The sequence below is a fragment of the Stegastes partitus genome, unplaced genomic scaffold (genome assembly GCF_000690725.1).
Source record: "Stegastes partitus isolate 25-593 unplaced genomic scaffold, Stegastes_partitus-1.0.2 Scaffold755, whole genome shotgun sequence".
NCBI lineage: Eukaryota > Metazoa > Chordata > Actinopteri > Pomacentridae > Stegastes > Stegastes partitus.
Window position 1 is genome coordinate 285,875 of NW_007578486.1, and position 17,278 is coordinate 303,152.

General features: G+C 40.2%; 2 protein-coding genes across 3 annotated transcripts in view; both read left to right on the top strand.

Moving 5' to 3' along the window:
* The first annotated feature begins 1,945 nt into the window (after positions 1-1,945).
* On the top strand, positions 1,946-12,597 carry LOC103364544 (guanine nucleotide-binding protein G(q) subunit alpha-like). The gene is made up of 7 exons (XM_008291693.1): positions 1,946-2,150; positions 5,884-6,068; positions 7,356-7,510; positions 7,914-8,042; positions 9,694-9,823; positions 9,941-10,094; positions 11,499-12,597. Exons 1-7 carry the CDS (start codon positions 2,030-2,032, stop codon positions 11,687-11,689), a joined length of 1,065 nt encoding a protein of 354 aa, XP_008289915.1. The 5' UTR covers positions 1,946-2,029; the 3' UTR covers positions 11,690-12,597.
* A 932-nt stretch (positions 12,598-13,529) lies between these two features.
* prune2 (prune homolog 2 with BCH domain) overlaps positions 13,530-17,278 on the top strand; it is a 14,535-nt gene continuing 10,786 nt past the window's right edge. For both annotated transcript variants that reach the window (XM_008291694.1, XM_008291695.1), the window contains exons 1-4: positions 13,530-13,609; positions 15,387-15,453; positions 15,533-15,733; positions 16,173-16,349. In XM_008291694.1, the coding sequence (XP_008289916.1) occupies positions 15,399-15,453; positions 15,533-15,733; positions 16,173-16,349 (433 nt within the window). In that variant the 5' untranslated portion in view covers positions 13,530-13,609; positions 15,387-15,398. The remainder of the gene's footprint in view (positions 13,610-15,386; positions 15,454-15,532; positions 15,734-16,172; positions 16,350-17,278) is intronic.

Genomic DNA, 17,278 nt, shown 5'->3' on the forward strand with positions numbered 1-17,278 from the left:
GACATGTCACAGCAGAAAAAGCACAGTTGTGCTGATGATAGCTGCCTTTTGCTTAAGTTCTGATGCTGTACATGCTGATTCACTGTCAGGTGTTACTGAGACACTTAATGGAAATGAGTCATCCTCAATGTTTTTAGTTCCACTTGTGCTTTTCCTGCTGTGATAAGTCAAAAAGTCAACTGTGGAACAAGCTCTGTTACGAGACACCAAGCATTTTTTTTTTGTGGTGTTTGACTTTCCAAGTTATCAGTCATGTCACATACAGGTTCAGTCGATCAGATTCCTAACGGAGGGAGTCCCACCGCTAAGGCCCTGAGCCTGACTAGAATTGAAGTTCTGCTCCCTTTTGCCCAGGAGTCTCACGCCAGCCATGACTGTGAGCCGTCGGAGGCCCCTGGGCAGTGACCCCTTTGGCCCAGTCAGCAAGCAAGTGTGGCGATGTGGTTGAGACACAGCATAAAGGAGCAGAGCATCTTTTTATGCAACAGGGCACTCCATCATGTCACAGTTCACCTGTCATGAGGAATGTGACAGTCGGAGGAAACAGCTGTTTAATGATGATATCAACAAGCTGATCTCAGATTAGCTTTCACCAGGAGCAGTTTAAGATCTTGAAACTCTGTGAGCTGAGCCCAGCCTTGCAGTTTGGAGATTTAAACCTGATAATCGTGCCGTTTTCAAGTTATCCCATAATAAAAATGAATGTAAAATGTGAGACACTGCGCTCGAGGCACAGTGAGGTCATCCCACTTGTTTTTGTGCTCCATGCTCCACATTAGCATCACAGTGAGTGCAGGGGAACCACACCAGCGCTTCTCAAGCTGTGTGTCTAGAAATCAGTCTCAGCAACTCATAATAAAACAATAAAACGTGTTTTCATTGCTACTCTGCTGCCCGTTGCCACGCTTTGTTAGTTGCGTTAATGATTATAACGGTCATGTTCGAAACCTAGTTATGGAGAAACATCCATCACCACAATGATATCGCTGCTGCAGATATCCTGCTGTGAGACTGTGAAACAGAAATATCTCCGTGATTAAACGTCTGACATGGCGGAAAGATGTTTCGACTGTAGTAAACAGATCAGACTTTTACGGACAGTAAAATGATATCCTTTTGATCAACTATGTGATATTTTTGTGGGCTTTAACTCATGATCAGAGTAGAGTGTGGGCTCTTTAAAAAGAAAATCTTGCTTTTGTGAATAAAAACATTAGATTTGGGCCTGATGATTTGTTGGCCTTTGCTGGTTTGGTTTAGAATATTCTTCCAAGTTGAGTTTCCAGCTTTATGGAACTGCAAGAATAGAATAGAATAGAATAGAGTTTATTAGCACGGGTACATTACAGCACATTGAAATTCTTTGTGTGTTTCTTCAAGTCAGCTTTGTAAAAAAAAAAAAAAAAAAAAAAGAGGCAAAGAATAGCAAAAGAAAAGCTATACAAATATACACCATGAGAATAAAATAAGTACACTTTTTATAAATTAAAAAAATGAAAATAATGTGTAGGCATTGCAAATATTATAAGGTGAACAAGGACACTATTGCTCATGTTGGTTAATAAACCCCTTTGGATTCATTTTATGTGGTGTGTGATGGATAATATAGAAAATAACCATTTTTGCTAACTGTTGATCTTAAAGGATGTGATGCGTTCAAGTGCAGCAGAACCTGCTTCGGTGCCACTATATATAAACAGAGATGCTGTGTATTGCACCTGACTATCCTCCATTATGGTTTCCTGCTTCACAGTGGGGACAGAGTTGAGAGTGTGGAGCTGTAAGCAGATACACAGGAGCTGCTCTCACAGACTGACATTGGCTTTCAGTAGGTCCCTCCTCCTCTGCACAGCAGGAATGTGAAATGCACCTGAACTGGATCCCGCATGAGGAAGAATGACTGCGGGAAGTCGCCGACCCACCTGTTCCGGGACACAAGTTTCACAAATCAAAACCCATTCATTTCACTAATCTCCGTCAGCAGTGTAGAGAAGTTGAAACGAGCAGCAGCTGGTGAAGTTGGACAGCCATGGACGAGTGCTGCGTGTCTGCGGACGAGGCGGAGAGACTGAGGATCCACCGGGAGATAGAGAGACAACTTCGCCGCGACAAGAGAGAGTCTCACCGGGAGCTGAAGCTGCTGCTGTTAGGTGAGACTTCTCATGCTCACTCACTGGCGAGGTTTGGAAATGATTAACTAACAGCCTCCCAAAACACTGAAGACATTAATAAAACGTGAATATTGCCTTTTAAATCTAAACCATAAGAGGTTTACAGCCTACAGCTGTAAACACTTTAGCAGTGTGTTTTTTTTTTTTTTTTTAGATTTTCTATTCAGCGCAACAGAAACACATCTTCAAGTGAAAAGACCTTGCCGAGACGTAGAAATAATAATAAAAAAAAAATAGCCCGAGAGTTTTACAAATATTTAAATATATGAACAAAATATTATGATAACAGCACCTTTAAACTTGTTTCTAAATTGTGACTACATTCGCCGCCTATGTCTGGGCGTTCTTCTCAGAACTAAATGCTAATATTAGCATGCTAACGTGCAACAAGTAATATGCTAATGTTCGGTAGGATAATTAGCATAATAGTACAATAAATTAAAAGCAAATTTTATACATGAACAAAATATTTTGATAACAGAGTCTTTAAATTTGTTTCTAAATTATGACTACATTAGCAGACAAAGTCTGGGGGTGACATTTCCAGTCAGGGCTAAATGCTAGCATTACCATGCTAACATGCTAATTAATATGCTAATTAGCCAATTTTTGGGAGTGTAATTAGCATTTTGGTCCAATAATTTAGCCTTTGTACATTGTACAAGCAAGAAAGCTAAATTTTCCTACATGTACAATCATTTTTGTCACATCATATTTTTTTATGGTTTCTCCACAAGAGTAAAATGCTGCAGAGCTAATTAAAAAAGATCCTAATTGTTCTAATGAGCTAACAAAGGAAGTTATAAATTACAAAAAAAAAAGCCTCTTAAAAACTCTTGCTGTTTGTGTGATGCTGCTTATTTCTGCAAAGATCATAAAACCTTGTTTTGAAGTGGATATTTTCAAATGTGTTTTAATATACAAATATATTGCGTCTTTCTGTCTGAATTATAAAACTGCAGGTGTACAGTTAACCATGGCACAGACCTTCATGGCCTTTATCGAAATGCATTTTAAACTGAATTATTTGGTGTTTTCTTGTCTGGGTTTTACATTTATGATAGCATCCTTTGAAATACATAATTTTGGTTTCATATTTTCAGTCTAACATCATTTGATTTGTGTTGTCTAGATATTCAGGGCAGGTATTTGTTTACCACATTACCCAGCTCCGTTTAGGATGTTAATAGTGTGCTCACATTTGCTAGTTGGAGCTAAGCAAAAGTACAACTAAAGCTGATGGGAAAATCACATGTTGGACAAATTTAAGGTTAAAATTTAATCTTTTTGAAGATGGAAAAGTGAAGAAATATAATGTAGTTCAATCTGAAGGAAACCTGAATGTGCATACCCAGTTTCCTGGTAATGCAGCCAATAAATGTTGATTCATTTCCAGTGAAGAAGCCAGACAATTTTCATAAGGCTGGCCAGGTTGACACCATTATTCACACTGGGGTGGCACAGAAAACTGATATCCTGTTGGCAAATTGCTCTAGATAGTTAATTTGATTGAGTATGTGCATGGCTTTCCAACAGGCTGTGGGGTGGCCAGACTTTGGGCTTAGTGGCCACCCTGGGCCACCCCTTTCTTCTGCCACTGGGTACTTCACTCCTAGCACGAGATACTAAACTTCCAAAGTCATTAGGATTCATCCTTTAGACAGCATTAATGTTCGCACCAAATTTTACAACAGTCCATCAAATACTTGTTGGGACAAAACCAAAGCTTCCGTAATCCATCCAGAAGTTTTGGACATGTTTTGGCCCAAAGCAGTGAACTAAGAGATCGATAGAACAAACACTTGTCAGGAGTATCTGTGTGGACACACAAAGTAGTTATCAATGAAGGTATGTCATCGTCAAGGTTTGTTGACTCTGAGCAACTGAATTATTGTCTTTGGAAAGACTTCGAATGTGTAGTCTTTTTTTCTTTTTCTTTTCCCTTCAACCATGTGTCCTTGAGCTCTGATGCATCAGATAAGCTGACAAATCCAGGAAATAACAAAGGTATCTGGATCGATAGATACCAAGGCTTTAGTGTGTGTGTTTTCGCTGTGCGGTTCCTTTAACACAGTTACAGGTTAGCCTTTACATTCTTCAAATAGCTGGCGAAGCTTTGATGAGTCAGCTTGATAGCACTGCTAGTTTTCTTTGTCCTTGTTCTGATGAATCAAGGTATTCACACCCTCAGTGTAATGAGGCTGTCTGTGCTGCTTGGTTTAGATGTTTTACTGTTTATTAGTCTTTAATAATAATGCTTCTTTGTAAAAGTCGCTATATGATACCTGCAGCCTGTTGTTTTTATTGTTTTGTTGCTTTTTGTTTGAACAGCCGATGTGCAAAACAAGTGTCGGGTATGTGTGCAACTCATAAACTGACTGTAAATGTGTCGAACGTTACATTGCGACATTTTGACAATCGCGGTGATGAGACGAGGCCTGTTTTTCCCAGAAGTATCAAAACAGGCCACTTATAAAAGCTTGATTGTTGGTTAGCTTGGAAACAATGCATTAGGCATGAAGGACTTTGTTTAAAGGTCAGCACTACTTTAAACTTGAACTTGAGTTGTTTGGAGAACAATATCCTCCTGTAAAGGTCAGCCTAGTGGTTAACATTTTTAGCCGTTTTAGGTGCTTAGCTGACACTCTTATCGAGAGTAATTTACTACCAGAGGGCAGGAAGCGGTTCACTGTTTCAGTCAAGGACACGCGGCTGTTGATAGACACATTGAATGGCTTGAATACACTAACCTTCAGTGTCTCAACATGGTGTGCAATGCAGGAAAAAAACAATTCTTCTTTGTTTTCCATGCTTTTGTACAGTTAATGCAGAGTTGTTGAAATTAAGACAAGCAAATGAGAATACTGCTAAATGTATATATGATGTTCTATATTGCAGTAATAACATTAGTAATGGATGGTTGGCAGCGTGTGTGCACCTGGGAAAACCCAAGCATATGTACACCCACACAGTTCTAGACGGATGGTAAATGAAAGGAAAAACCAACATGAAGCGTCTTAGTAAAGTGTTGGGTTCATAATAAATCTCTGGAACTCTACTGGGGGGGATTGAACACCATTCTTTGTTCATTTGGTGTTTTGAGGATGGTGGTGGAGAGTGCTGTCTGTCACATCAGACCAAAATCTCCCCCGAGTGTGGAGTTGGGTTGAGATATGCTGACTTCAAAGGCCATCCCATATGATTCATGTCATTTTCATCAAACCAATCTGTGACCCCTCGAGCCATATGGGTGGGGGCGTTGTCATCCTGGAAGGGATCATTCCCATCAGGATAGAAACGTTTCATCATACGATAAAGGTGATCACTCAGAACATCTTTGGATTGATCTGCAGGCACTTTTTTCCTCTAAGGGGACAAGCGGACAGAAATCATGCCACCAAAGGGCCCCCGCAGCAAAACGGAGCCACCGGATACCCTCACTGCAGGGGACAGGGGTTCAGGTTTTTCCTACATCTCTGGCTTAAGGAAAAAAATGTATAACCCCGGAACCTTAACTTCTATTAATATTCCTACACTCCAAAGAATGCGTCCTTTTTGTTGTTGTTTTGTAGACAAAAATCCTGTTTAAGTGCAGCTGCTTGATGTCGAGATGTTTCTTTTAAAAATGCATGCCACTGATGTACTATTTCTGGCATTGCTTTGATCTTATGCCATTTTTCACCCTACGGTCTCATTCATCTCGTTCGTCTAGGGACCGGTGAGAGTGGGAAGAGCACTTTCATCAAACAGATGAGGATCATCCACGGCAGCGGATACAGTGAATCTGACAAGAAAAGTTTCACGCGCCTGGTGCTTCAGAACATCGTCACAGCCATCCAGGCGCTGATCCATGCCATGATGACTCTACGGATCGACTACATGGATAACCACAACATTGTGAGAAGCTGTGCATGCTTTTAAAAGAGACAATGCTGATGTCTTATGTAATATTTATAAGCTCAATGTGTCAGTAGCAGTCAATTTAACGCTTAACAAGAGCAGACATTTCCAAATTACCACTTAATCTACCATGCAGTTTAGTTCAAATAAACGATATTCAAATTGTTCCACTTTATGACAGAAGTCATCTCAGGACACTATACACAGTAAGGTGAGGACCTTCCAATATTATAGAAATGAACCCAACAATTCCCCATTGAGGCAGCACTTAGCAGGACTAGTAGGGAAAACTCCCATTTATGAGGAAGAAACCTCCAACAGAACCAGATTCAAGGTAGCTAGCCATCTGCCTCGACTGCCTGGGCTAAGAGGAGAGAAATGATGAGCCACAAAGATGAGACACAAAGTTAGCAGCTTGTAGTTGCATTTAAATTCATGGAGAGTAAAGGAAAAGAGAAACGGTGCTGAGGGCACCACTGGAGGTCCTATAGCAGCCTCGGCCTACAGATGCATTGCTAACTATGGTTAATGTTATTTGGTTTACTAATTAATATTTTTGAATAGATGATGGTGCCAGACGAAGAAGTTAAAGGAGCCCTATTATGCTTATTTTTGGCTCAATATTTTTATTCTGGGAAACAAAAGAACCTTCAAAAGTAAAAAAAAAGGACTAATTAACCTAAAACGGCCCAGCAGTTCATCCCGTGTAAAACGAAATGTTTTCAGCGTCTGTCTCTTTAAGACCCTCCTAAAAAAAAGCCCACTTCTTTCTGATTGGCCAATTTTTGGAAGCCTACACCCAGTGCTTGTGAGCAATACTATCTGCACTTTGTGGGCTTGGTGTGCCTGGAAATCCATGATGATCAACTTGTCACAATATTAAATAAACTGTTGAAACCAAGTATCAAGAGCTCTGTGACAGCTGAGCTTTTGACTCATATGGTTTACTTTTACTTATGTTTATCTCTCTGTTTAAAACTTTGGCCATATTTAATGTGAACATCTGAAAATCGGCACTTTGGCCACTTTATTAGGTCTACCCCAATCCACATCTTCTTTGTATACATTTTTATGGAAAATAAGGTTTTAACAAATACCAGATGGTGGAGCAACATGCCCACCTGCTAGCTAAAATTAGTTTCTGTAAACTATGTCCAGAAAAACCATCTCCTAGTATATAGATTTCTGCTGCAGTTCTCCTCCTCCTATATGTGTGTTCATAGTTCAAAGATTGAAAGTTTGTGTTTATTAACGTCCCTTGTGGATGTTTTGTGTGTGTGTCAGAGCCATGCAGCGAAGCTGAGCCAAGTAGATGCAACACTAGTGTCCACTTTAGAGTCCTGGCAGGTGGACGCCATTAAGAGAGTGTGGAGTGACCACGGAGTTCAGAAGTGCTACGACCGCAGGAGGGAGTTCCAGTTGTCAGATTCTGCCAAATAGTAAGACTTTTACATATTTTCTATCAGATGGCGGCACGCATGGATGCAGCGGCCCCTTCAGGAGACAGCAAGAGTGAACGTTTAGTGTCTTATCCCAGACGTTCATTCCGCAAAACGTACTAATTAAATGATCCTGAAGAAACGCTCTCTCATTTTGCCTGTACTACTGTGTATGTACAGCAAAATGACAATAAACCTGATTTGATTTGAGATATTATACTAAAACCTTAGGAACACCAAAGCTTTTACATTCACTTATCTTCTATCATTCATCTCAGTTTAATACTTATGCTGATAAAATGTATAAATTTGCAGATAATAAGTGCAGATTTCTGTATGATGGACCCTTTTTTAAACCCTAGATTTGTGTCAAGCTATTCACCAGGATGCTTTAATGTTTCAGCTACCTGAGCGACTTGGACCGAATCACAGCTATAGGATACATCCCCACCCTGCAGGACATCTTGAGGGTCAGGGTCCCCACCACGGGCATCATAGAGTACCCCTTTGACCTTTCAAAAGTGGTCTTCAGGTACGATGCTGCACCTCATTACCTGGGCGGCACACATATAAGGAAAACTGACAGATTTTCTGACTAAAACAACACATGAAGATAAACTGTATCCCTGATTTGGTTAATTAACTCACCATGTCTTTCTTTTTCGCTCATATTATGTCTATATTTTAAAAATGAGATAACCATGTTAATCAGTGAGCTTCGGAGGTGCTGATTGTCACACCAGCTGTTTCTTCTGATTCCAGAGTTTACGCTAAACTGGACTAAGCTCTAGATTTTTTTTTAGCAGATATGATGCTGGTATCAGTCTTTTCATCCAGCTCACAGCAAGAAAGATAATAAATGTATCTCCCCAAACACCAAACTATAGCTTCTGTAATCTAGAAATGTCACAGCCTCTGTCATGTCCCTTGTTTTTCCCTTGTTTCTTCGTGTTTGCTTTCTCCATGTCTCCTCTGCACCCTGCCTGTGTCTCTCTTTGTCTATGTAGGTTTTCCAGTCTCATGCCATTCTTTTTTTGTTGCTTCCTCTATTACTTTGGTAAATCACTTTCTTTGTGTGTCTTTGGTTGTTTCTCTTCCTGTGTTTTCCCACCTCTGTGACTGTCAGATTATTTTCACCTGAGTTTCCCTCCTTGTGTATTTATAGTCCAGGCCTTTCCCTTGTCAGTTGTAATTCATCTGTGTGAGTCCCTGAGTTCTGCTCCTGTGTACCTGACTTTTGTCCCTCGTGCCATCTTCTGCAATCTTGGGAGATGCCTTGTTTAGTCTTTGAACTTTTTGTTGTACTTTTAATCTTGCTTTAGTGTGATCCCCGTGCTTTTGTGGCCTTTCTGCCACGAGCAGCTCCGTGCATTTAGCTGCAGAGGCAGACAATGCATGAAAAAGTTTTTATGTTTCCTCCTGATTTGCTGCCAAGTCCGTTTTCCACTGCTGGTACAGCAGCTAATAGAACATTATTTAGACACTGATTCGTGTATAAGTATTTATCACAGAGAATAGTCAATTATGAACATTCATTTTACTTTGATTTGGCCAGAAACTAAAGTGATTTCCACATATCCTTTATTATGGGACAGTGTTAGACCTAAATGCACTTCTTGATTATCCTGTTTAAATGAATAAAGAGCTCTAAAGTGCAGCAGTGGCATTAGAAATAAGTGGCTGTATTGTGAGTGCACTGAGTGGTAAAATAAATATATTAACATACAACATTACCAATTTTCCACCAGCATTCCTCTGTTGTAGTATTTGCAGTAACAGTGTTTTTACTATAATACACTTTTATATTCCTCATAGCTCTCCATTATAACAGCCTGTTCCTCTTCAGCATAATGGGCAGCACGCCATCAGTCCTTAAGATGCGTCAAGTGCCTTCTTTTATGGAAGCTCGCACAGAGGCTGGATTAACAAAGAAAGTTGATAAACACCATCGTTATGGCCATTATCTCTGCTTGGAATTTTGGGTTGCTGGTTTACACAAAGAGCGCCGAACTATGTTGAGCCTGTTTTGCAGTACAGCCCTCTGTGTTTTTGTTTGCCCACTTGGACTTTAGGTCTTGTATCAGAAATGTTTTAAAAACCTGCCCTCTGTGTCCCGTGCTTGGGTCGTCCCCTGGCGCCCCACATAACAAGAAACTTGTTGTATTTTAATCATGTGTCTGTAGGATGGTGGATGTTGGTGGCCAGCGTTCAGAGAGGAAGAAATGGATCCACTGTTTTGAGAACGTCACCTCGATCATTTTCCTTGCAGCCCTCAGCGAGTACGACCAGGTCCTTTACGAGAGCGAGAATGATGTACGGTCAAAAGCAACATATGCACCATCAATAATTATTATTTTTTTTTTGTTCTCAAGGTTTACCAACAAAAAATATTAGCCTTTTATCAAAGAATGTTTCTATTTCCTTCTACAGAATCGGCTGAAGGAGAGCCTTGCCTTGTTCAAGACCATCCTGTCCTACTCGTGGTTTCAAGAGTCCTCCACCATCCTCTTTCTGAACAAAACAGACCTGCTACAAGAGAAAATCACACAGTCACATCTGGCTGACTACTTCCCAGAGTATACCGGTAAAACAGGAACTCTTTATGCTTTGCAATGGTTAGAACAACACTTGGGGCTTTGTCTGAAATTATATTTGAGTATCCATTGACAATAAGCGAATCTAATTTTGTAATCCGTTAATGTTTTCAGTTTTATTTGAAGCAACTTACGAAACATTCACTTGCTTCCTTTGTAGTACTTTGCAAATTTTTTCTGGTTCGTAAACTAGAACAAATTGAAGAGTTCATTCGCAAAAACAGATAACTCCATCTTCACAAACCTTCAGAGAACTCACTTTTCCATCGTCTACTTGAGACACTATCTATCATTAAGTTATCTCTATTTTTATCATGTCAAATCCACTCGGCTTCAGTTTGATTGATATTATCTCAAGCAAACAACAAAAAATAGATTTCTGAAAATCTACTAAAATGGAGTTATCTGTTTTTGCAAATGGACTCTTCAAATAACTACAGCAATTACATTTCTTTAGTTGTGATGACTCATTAAGTAGTCAGCAACTGTTTTGATAATTGACTAAACAGTTTGAGTAAGCGAGAAAATTTTAAAAAGAAATCTTTGGTTGTAGCTTTATACATATTTTCTGGTTTCTTTACTCCGATGACGGCAAACTGAAGATCTTTTGGTTGTAGACAACAGTACTTTGAGGATGTCATTTTAGGCTATTGGAAGCACAGATCTGTATTTTCACCATTTTATTACATTTTATAGACCAAACAACTAATTAATTAAATCCAAACAATAACCAGAGGAGTAACTGACAGTTGTGAAACTTACAAAACTCTTTGTTTTTGACAACAACCTCCAAGCAGCAACATGCCACACTAAAAAATATGAAGTTTTTAGAATTGGGATCATTCAGTCGTTGAGTCCATTTTAACTACAGTGCCTGTTTCCCTACATGAAAAGGTTCCACGAAACCAAAGCCGCCCATCACTATTTTCAGGAAACAGTGAAGCCGCATCCTTCGTGTAGCTCTGTCAAAGATGATTGTGATTGTTTTCAAGAAATACAAACAAACCCTAGCTTTGTTCTCCTGTGCAGCACAATGATGGTGAGACCATTACGTTCTAAGTAATAGGCTGGCTAAGCTTGACTAGGCCCAAGTTAACTATCTAAATATTCTAAATAGCTAAATATCATCAATCTCTCTCTGGATCTCCATCTATATTTTTAGGTATGAGATCCTGCTAACAACCCACAATATAACAATGTGTGAGGATTTACACATGTGTGAATGTTAAATTAATGCTCACTATAAAGTAAACTGTACGTGTGTCTTATATCAGGAGTAGCAAACTACTGACTTTGTGTATTTTCAGACACATCTTTTCTTAAATGATCACTCAGAATGTCAAGTCTTCAGCATCCAATGATTGCCTCTGATGTTGACACTTTCACCCACACAGGGCCTCAACGTGACGCTGAATCAGCAAAGAAGTTCATCTTGAAAATGTACGTGCAGCGGCACAGCGGGCGTCATAAACCTCTTTACACACACTACACCTGCGCCACGGACACGGAGAACATCCGGGTCGTCTTCAGAGCAGTCAGAGATACGCTCTTCAGAGATAACCTGGAAAAGTTCAACCTTGAATAACAGAGGTTGTCGGACAAAGTGGTGATTTCACCATCAGGAACAAGAAAACTGGTCACAATCACGTGTTGTAACACTTTGATGGACTTTTTATCTGTTATGTGCCGTCAGTTGCAGCTTGTCCAAACACATTAAAGAGAGTCAATCAGACAGCAGAGTCAGGTAAGGTGCTTTTATCGTGTTACTGTACCTGACAGTAAGTGCCATTTTTTTAGTTACAACATCACAGTTTATCATAAATTGTAAATTAGCATATTTTCTATTGCTACATGAGGGAAGCAGACAGCTGCAATGTCAGTTAATTGTAGGGCTGAGCTATTACATGCACATCCCGTATCACATTACTGTTTGACAGAGAGTCAGCAAATGGTATCGGACTGGTTTAACAAAGTGTTATCGCGCAAGAATGTAACTCATCCTGCCTTACAGCTCAGAGAGAAGAAGGTAAAAGAATATCCAGCAGAGAACCACACTGTCTGACTGGCTTTAGTTTATTTTTGCTAATGTTTTTATGTGTGCAAGAACCATGTAGCCCAGGGATACTCAACTTGATTTGCCCAGGGGCCACTTTTGCAAAATGACAGGAGGCCACGGGCCAGTTAATAAACAAATAATAATATTAATCAGATGAAATTAATAGACATCAAAAGACCCATAGCTCATATTTCATTGCAGCTAATGGGCATTATTGGACATTTAGTGTAAAAACAAAACATTTGAGTGTGAATCAATGTATTTTCATTGTGAATTAGAAAATGGCCAGCCGGCACCCTGTCATGGACCTGATTTGGTCTGTGAGCTTTAAGTTTAGTATCACTGATGTAGACTATGAAATGATTCTTTTTTACACTAATCTTCACTAAATATAGAAAATAAAACCACATGTAATTTGTGTTTTTGAACAACCTGAATTCAACTGATCCTTGATCTTTCTTGTCACTTTACACAGAACTTTTATTTTGCCATTAAAACAAGGTTTCTGTACAAAAATTAATGATCCATTTCATGTTATGCAATAGCAGCTGCATGATACTGATTAAACGAAGGCTGTTTTAGACGCCTTCCCTTTAGGTGTGGTCGCACTGATTGGCAGACTGTGGCTGCAACCTTTGCACCAAACAATGATCAAGAATGCGCGAAGGCTGGTCTCTGTCTTCCTGCCTAAAAGCTGGGACTGAACAGTGGTAAGTAAAAAGAGGAATTCAGTGAGGTTAGGCTTGTGCAGGGAACAATGCCTGTTTCCACAAGGAAGGAAAGACTGTCTAGGTACTATTGATTTTATCTGATTTGTGGCTATAGTTTGCTTGTTTAAGGGTTGAAAAGTTCAGGTCTAATGCAAAATATGAAGGACACATTAGAAGTAGCTTTCTAAACAGTGGAATGGTAAGCATGTTTGCTTTGGTTAAGTCACTATTTTCTTGCAGCATGTGGTAAAGCCTGTGAATATTATCTGCACATGAAGCTGGCAGTATTCTCGTTTGAGTGTTATTGCTCTCTCTTTTTTTTTTTTCTTCTCCCCCCCGAGGGCTAATAAAATCTTGTAGCTGCACAGCCAGGCTCACAAATCTACTGTCAGGCATTAATAGGAGTCCCACGCTTCTCGTGGGTAGTAATAACACAACGGCACCTACAGAGTTTATCCCCTCCAGTCGAAGATAATAATGACACACAAACACGCCCTCCTATATCCCCATTCAGTCGCACCGCCTGAGGAAGCTGCTGTGCAGAGAGCTGTTATAGCAGGTGATCGCCCTTATTTGGTAATGGCCCAGATCATGTGACCACAAAATGGTGGAAGCTGTGAGCTGTTTGTAAGCTGAGCATCTCCACCGAGGAGCTGGGAGCAGGAAACAGGCAGGGAACTTGGAAGTACATCCATGCTCTGAGACGCAGGAGGACAGAGATTCCCAAGCCCCAGCAGTGGTGAGTAGATGGCTTTTATTCGCTGATGATAAAAAGAAGAGAAAGAGGGATATGTTCTTTTTTCCCCTCACAGCAAGCAGACAGGAAGCAAGAGAGGGAGGGGCTGCTGTCATCAGCACTGTGCTGTGCTGTGGAAGTGGATGTGAGGCAGCTCAGCATCCTCCATGGAGGATACACATAACATGACGCTGGTTTTTATTATTCTGCGGTATAAAAGCGTGCATCAGTGTGTGTTTTATTTCTGTGTACACATACTGTAGACACACTGTGTATCGTCAGCATGACAGTCACCTCCACAGTACAGGAATCAACCATTCAGCGTTTCTCTGTTGCAGCTGCTAATGCAATCACATTTTCTCCTGTTCCAGATCGAGTCCACCGAGAAGGAACGAGGATGTTTCTTTTTCATGCGAATGAGCACACGTGACTCACTGTGAATTTGCATCTCTGCCCAATCTGTGCTCAGGCAAGCGTGCACTCATTCGATTTGAATCAGCACTAGAAAAAGGCAGCGAGGGGGGGAACGAGCTTGTCATGATGTAACAAGCTCTGTTCTCTTCCCCCCCCTCCCCTCCTCCAACACCACCACCTCCACCCACCACTCAACATCCTCCCCCTCCTCCACTTTGAATGGAAGGATTATTCACAGGGGAAGATGACCTTTAACCTCAAAATCTTTCTCATTTCCAGCATCCCTCCTCCCATTTTATCCCCCCCTACCATCTTACAAGCCTTGTCTTCACTCCCCCTGTTCCCTGATAACTATGTAAATTTGACAAGTCAGATCAATACATGTGTGAAGACACGCTGGTGTTTGGGGACTTCCTGTATTTATGCTTTCTAATATAGCCCGACTGATACTGGATATTTGATGCTGGTACTTTCGGGAGTAAAGAATCTAATAAAGGCCAACAGTAATTTCTTCAACATAAGCCACATAAAATAAACAATCTTGATATGGATCCTGTAGATTATTATTGTTTGTTTTTGTGCACAGATATGATAGATCTGCAATAAGCTATTGTCCAGTGTTAAATGAAAGCCTTTTTTTGTCAGTCATTGTAAACTCATTGTTTCTTTCTGACCAGCAGCCTTTTATTCACACGTGTGTCTGGCTCTCTGTGATGCAACCAGAATATTTGCATTACAATGTGAGATATAATTAATCTTATTATACAGTGCAAGTACATGGAAAATAGTAACATCTGTCAAGTTATCAGGTTATAGTAACTTTTTGTTTACTGAGTGAACCGCAGTACCTAAACCCAACAATAGGATTCTTTTATTTACTGTTTGATCTGGTTTTCATGTAACGACACAATAACATGTAACAGTAGTAGTATTGCAATATATTACAAGTGAAATCCAGGCACTTAAGGAAATTATAATAGTATGATTACCTTTTTATTATAATGAAAAGGTAACGACAATGTAAAGTGTGGTGTTTTCAATAATATAATATTGGTGATGCATTAAGATTAGCAAGCAACAATTAAGTGTTGTTGGTTGGCTCTAGTTTGAATTATTTCATCAGTTATTATACAGTAATGCATTATATTTTTCATTAAACTCTGGAGTAAAAGTATAAAAGAGCATGAAATGAAAATACTCGGATTCCCTCAGATTTAGCACCAGAGTAAATGTGCTTAGTAACTGTCCGCCACTGGCAGTTTTTAAGTCTGGCAAGCACAACAGATTACTCAACAGTCTGGTTACTCTCCAGGTGTGTTGTTTTATCACAAGAGTCCATTTAATGACTGTAATTATCTTCTTATAGGTCCTCCTGGGGATGGACCTGCCATCAGAGAGTAAAATGAACTCTGAGGGGGGCGAAGGCCGACCAGGTGCGTGTTAAGCACCAAATGCTCGAAATTATAACGACCACTGTGGCTCAAATAATTAACAGTTTTTGCTTTTCTCCAGTCCCTCCTACCTCTCTACCACTGCAAGGAGGTGCCACCCAGAGAAAAAAGCTATCTGCCCCTCGTATCAGCCTGTCACTGGACCAGAGCGAGGACGACTTGGGCGAGACGCCTGATGATCTCGACATTAACGTCGATGACCTCGACACTCCAGATGAAGGCGATTACCTCGACTACACAGACCATGAAATGGACTGGGAAGGTGGGTCAGTCAGAATAGGAGCTCTGGCAGTTTGACAACCTCATATATCTGAACCATGATGACGACGAGGAATGCAAGATGTAGTATAATATGAAAATTAAAAAGTAATATTCTTGGGTTTCAGGTGTTAAGATTTTTTAATCACAGGGACATTGTAGCTTTAGATTTTTTGAAACACTGAGGCTTCCTTGGATTTAAGCCTTTTATTCTAGGTAAGATAATTTATTGTGTTACTGTGGAAAAACCGAGGTATTGATAATTTAAAAAAAATAAAATGGCAGAGTTCCATTTAGCTGCTTCGGTTTCAGCGACCTGTTCCATGCTGGCTCATTGCCAGGACTTGCTGGGAAACAGAGCTGAGACGACATGAATAATTTTTATATTTGATTAAAAACAGGCCTATAATGTAATTAAGTGTATTTGGTCATTTTCCTATCAGACCCCACTGCAGCCAGCAGGAGTGGGACAAGTGAGCCCTACAATGCAATCCCGACGTACAGCGCCGAGGAGGAGCGCCAGGACGGCAAGCTATGGAGGACCGTCATCATTGGGGAGCAGGAGCACCGCATCAACATGAAGATCATTGAGCCCTACATGCGAGTCATCTCCCATGGAGGTGATTATCAAAGACCCACTTCACCATCATGACTCACCATGTTATGTCCATCCTGAACATGAGCTGTATTTCCTGAGAAAAATATTTTTCAAATACACACAATCCCCACTCAGAAAATACCATTACTATTTTCACTTTTCAGTTAAAGGGTATGCTAATATTTTTTCAAATGTGTCTTAAACCTGTCCTGAGTTCCCTTTAGTATTACTGTGTACACAATGCAGTGTATGCAAATTAGCACCTGAGGTGAACATAGGGCTTTCCCTTGCCCTCGGTTTCGCCTCACTGGCAAGACGCAGACTGGAATCTTGACAGGCAGGTTGCTGAGGCTTTGTGGATGCTAAGACATACACCCAGAGACACTAGCTCAGGAATCCCTTTGCATTTTTGGCTAAAATAAATTATTTAAAATGCATAACTTTTCATTTCTGGGCAATGTGTACAAACTAGCTGCTGGCACTTTTACACTGAAGCAGTTTAAGGGAATCTATTATGCTTTTCTTTATTTTTTGTTATATGTTTATATAATGTTGGTCTTCAGTGAAAAAAAGAAAAAACTTAATCATAAATTTGAAAAAAGAGTTTGTGGTGATCTGGTTTTGTTTTGGATTTCTTCTACTCAGTTTATTACAGCAAAGCTCTAAGTAGCATATGCTGCCGCCTTTGAGGACACTCTGTAGCGTAGTTTATTATTCACATTTTCTTGACACTTATATTGAAACGTGATGTCACCAGTAATATTAAACATGGTCAGAGTAAGGTAATCTCTGTGAGCCAGCAGCTCAGGCTTTAGGCTGCTCTAAACGTTTTTAATGTTTGTTTTGTTTCATGATGAGCTGACTTTGGCTCGTCACCAATTTCTTTAAGCTGTCATTATCCAGGCACAGCACACCTCCAGAGGCAACACTCAAAAGTACTGGGTGCTGACC

Coding starts and splice junctions, on each gene's coding strand:
- LOC103364544 (XM_008291693.1), top strand. CDS start 2,030: ATGGACGAGTGCTGCGTGTCTGCGGACGAGGCGGAGAGACTGAGGATC. Junction 2,151..5,883: donor GCTGAAGCTGCTGCTGTTAG/GTGAGACTTCTC, acceptor TCGTTCGTCTAG/GGACCGGTGAGAGTGGGAAG. Junction 8,043..9,693: donor CTTTCAAAAGTGGTCTTCAG/GTACGATGCTGC, acceptor ATGTGTCTGTAG/GATGGTGGATGTTGGTGGCC.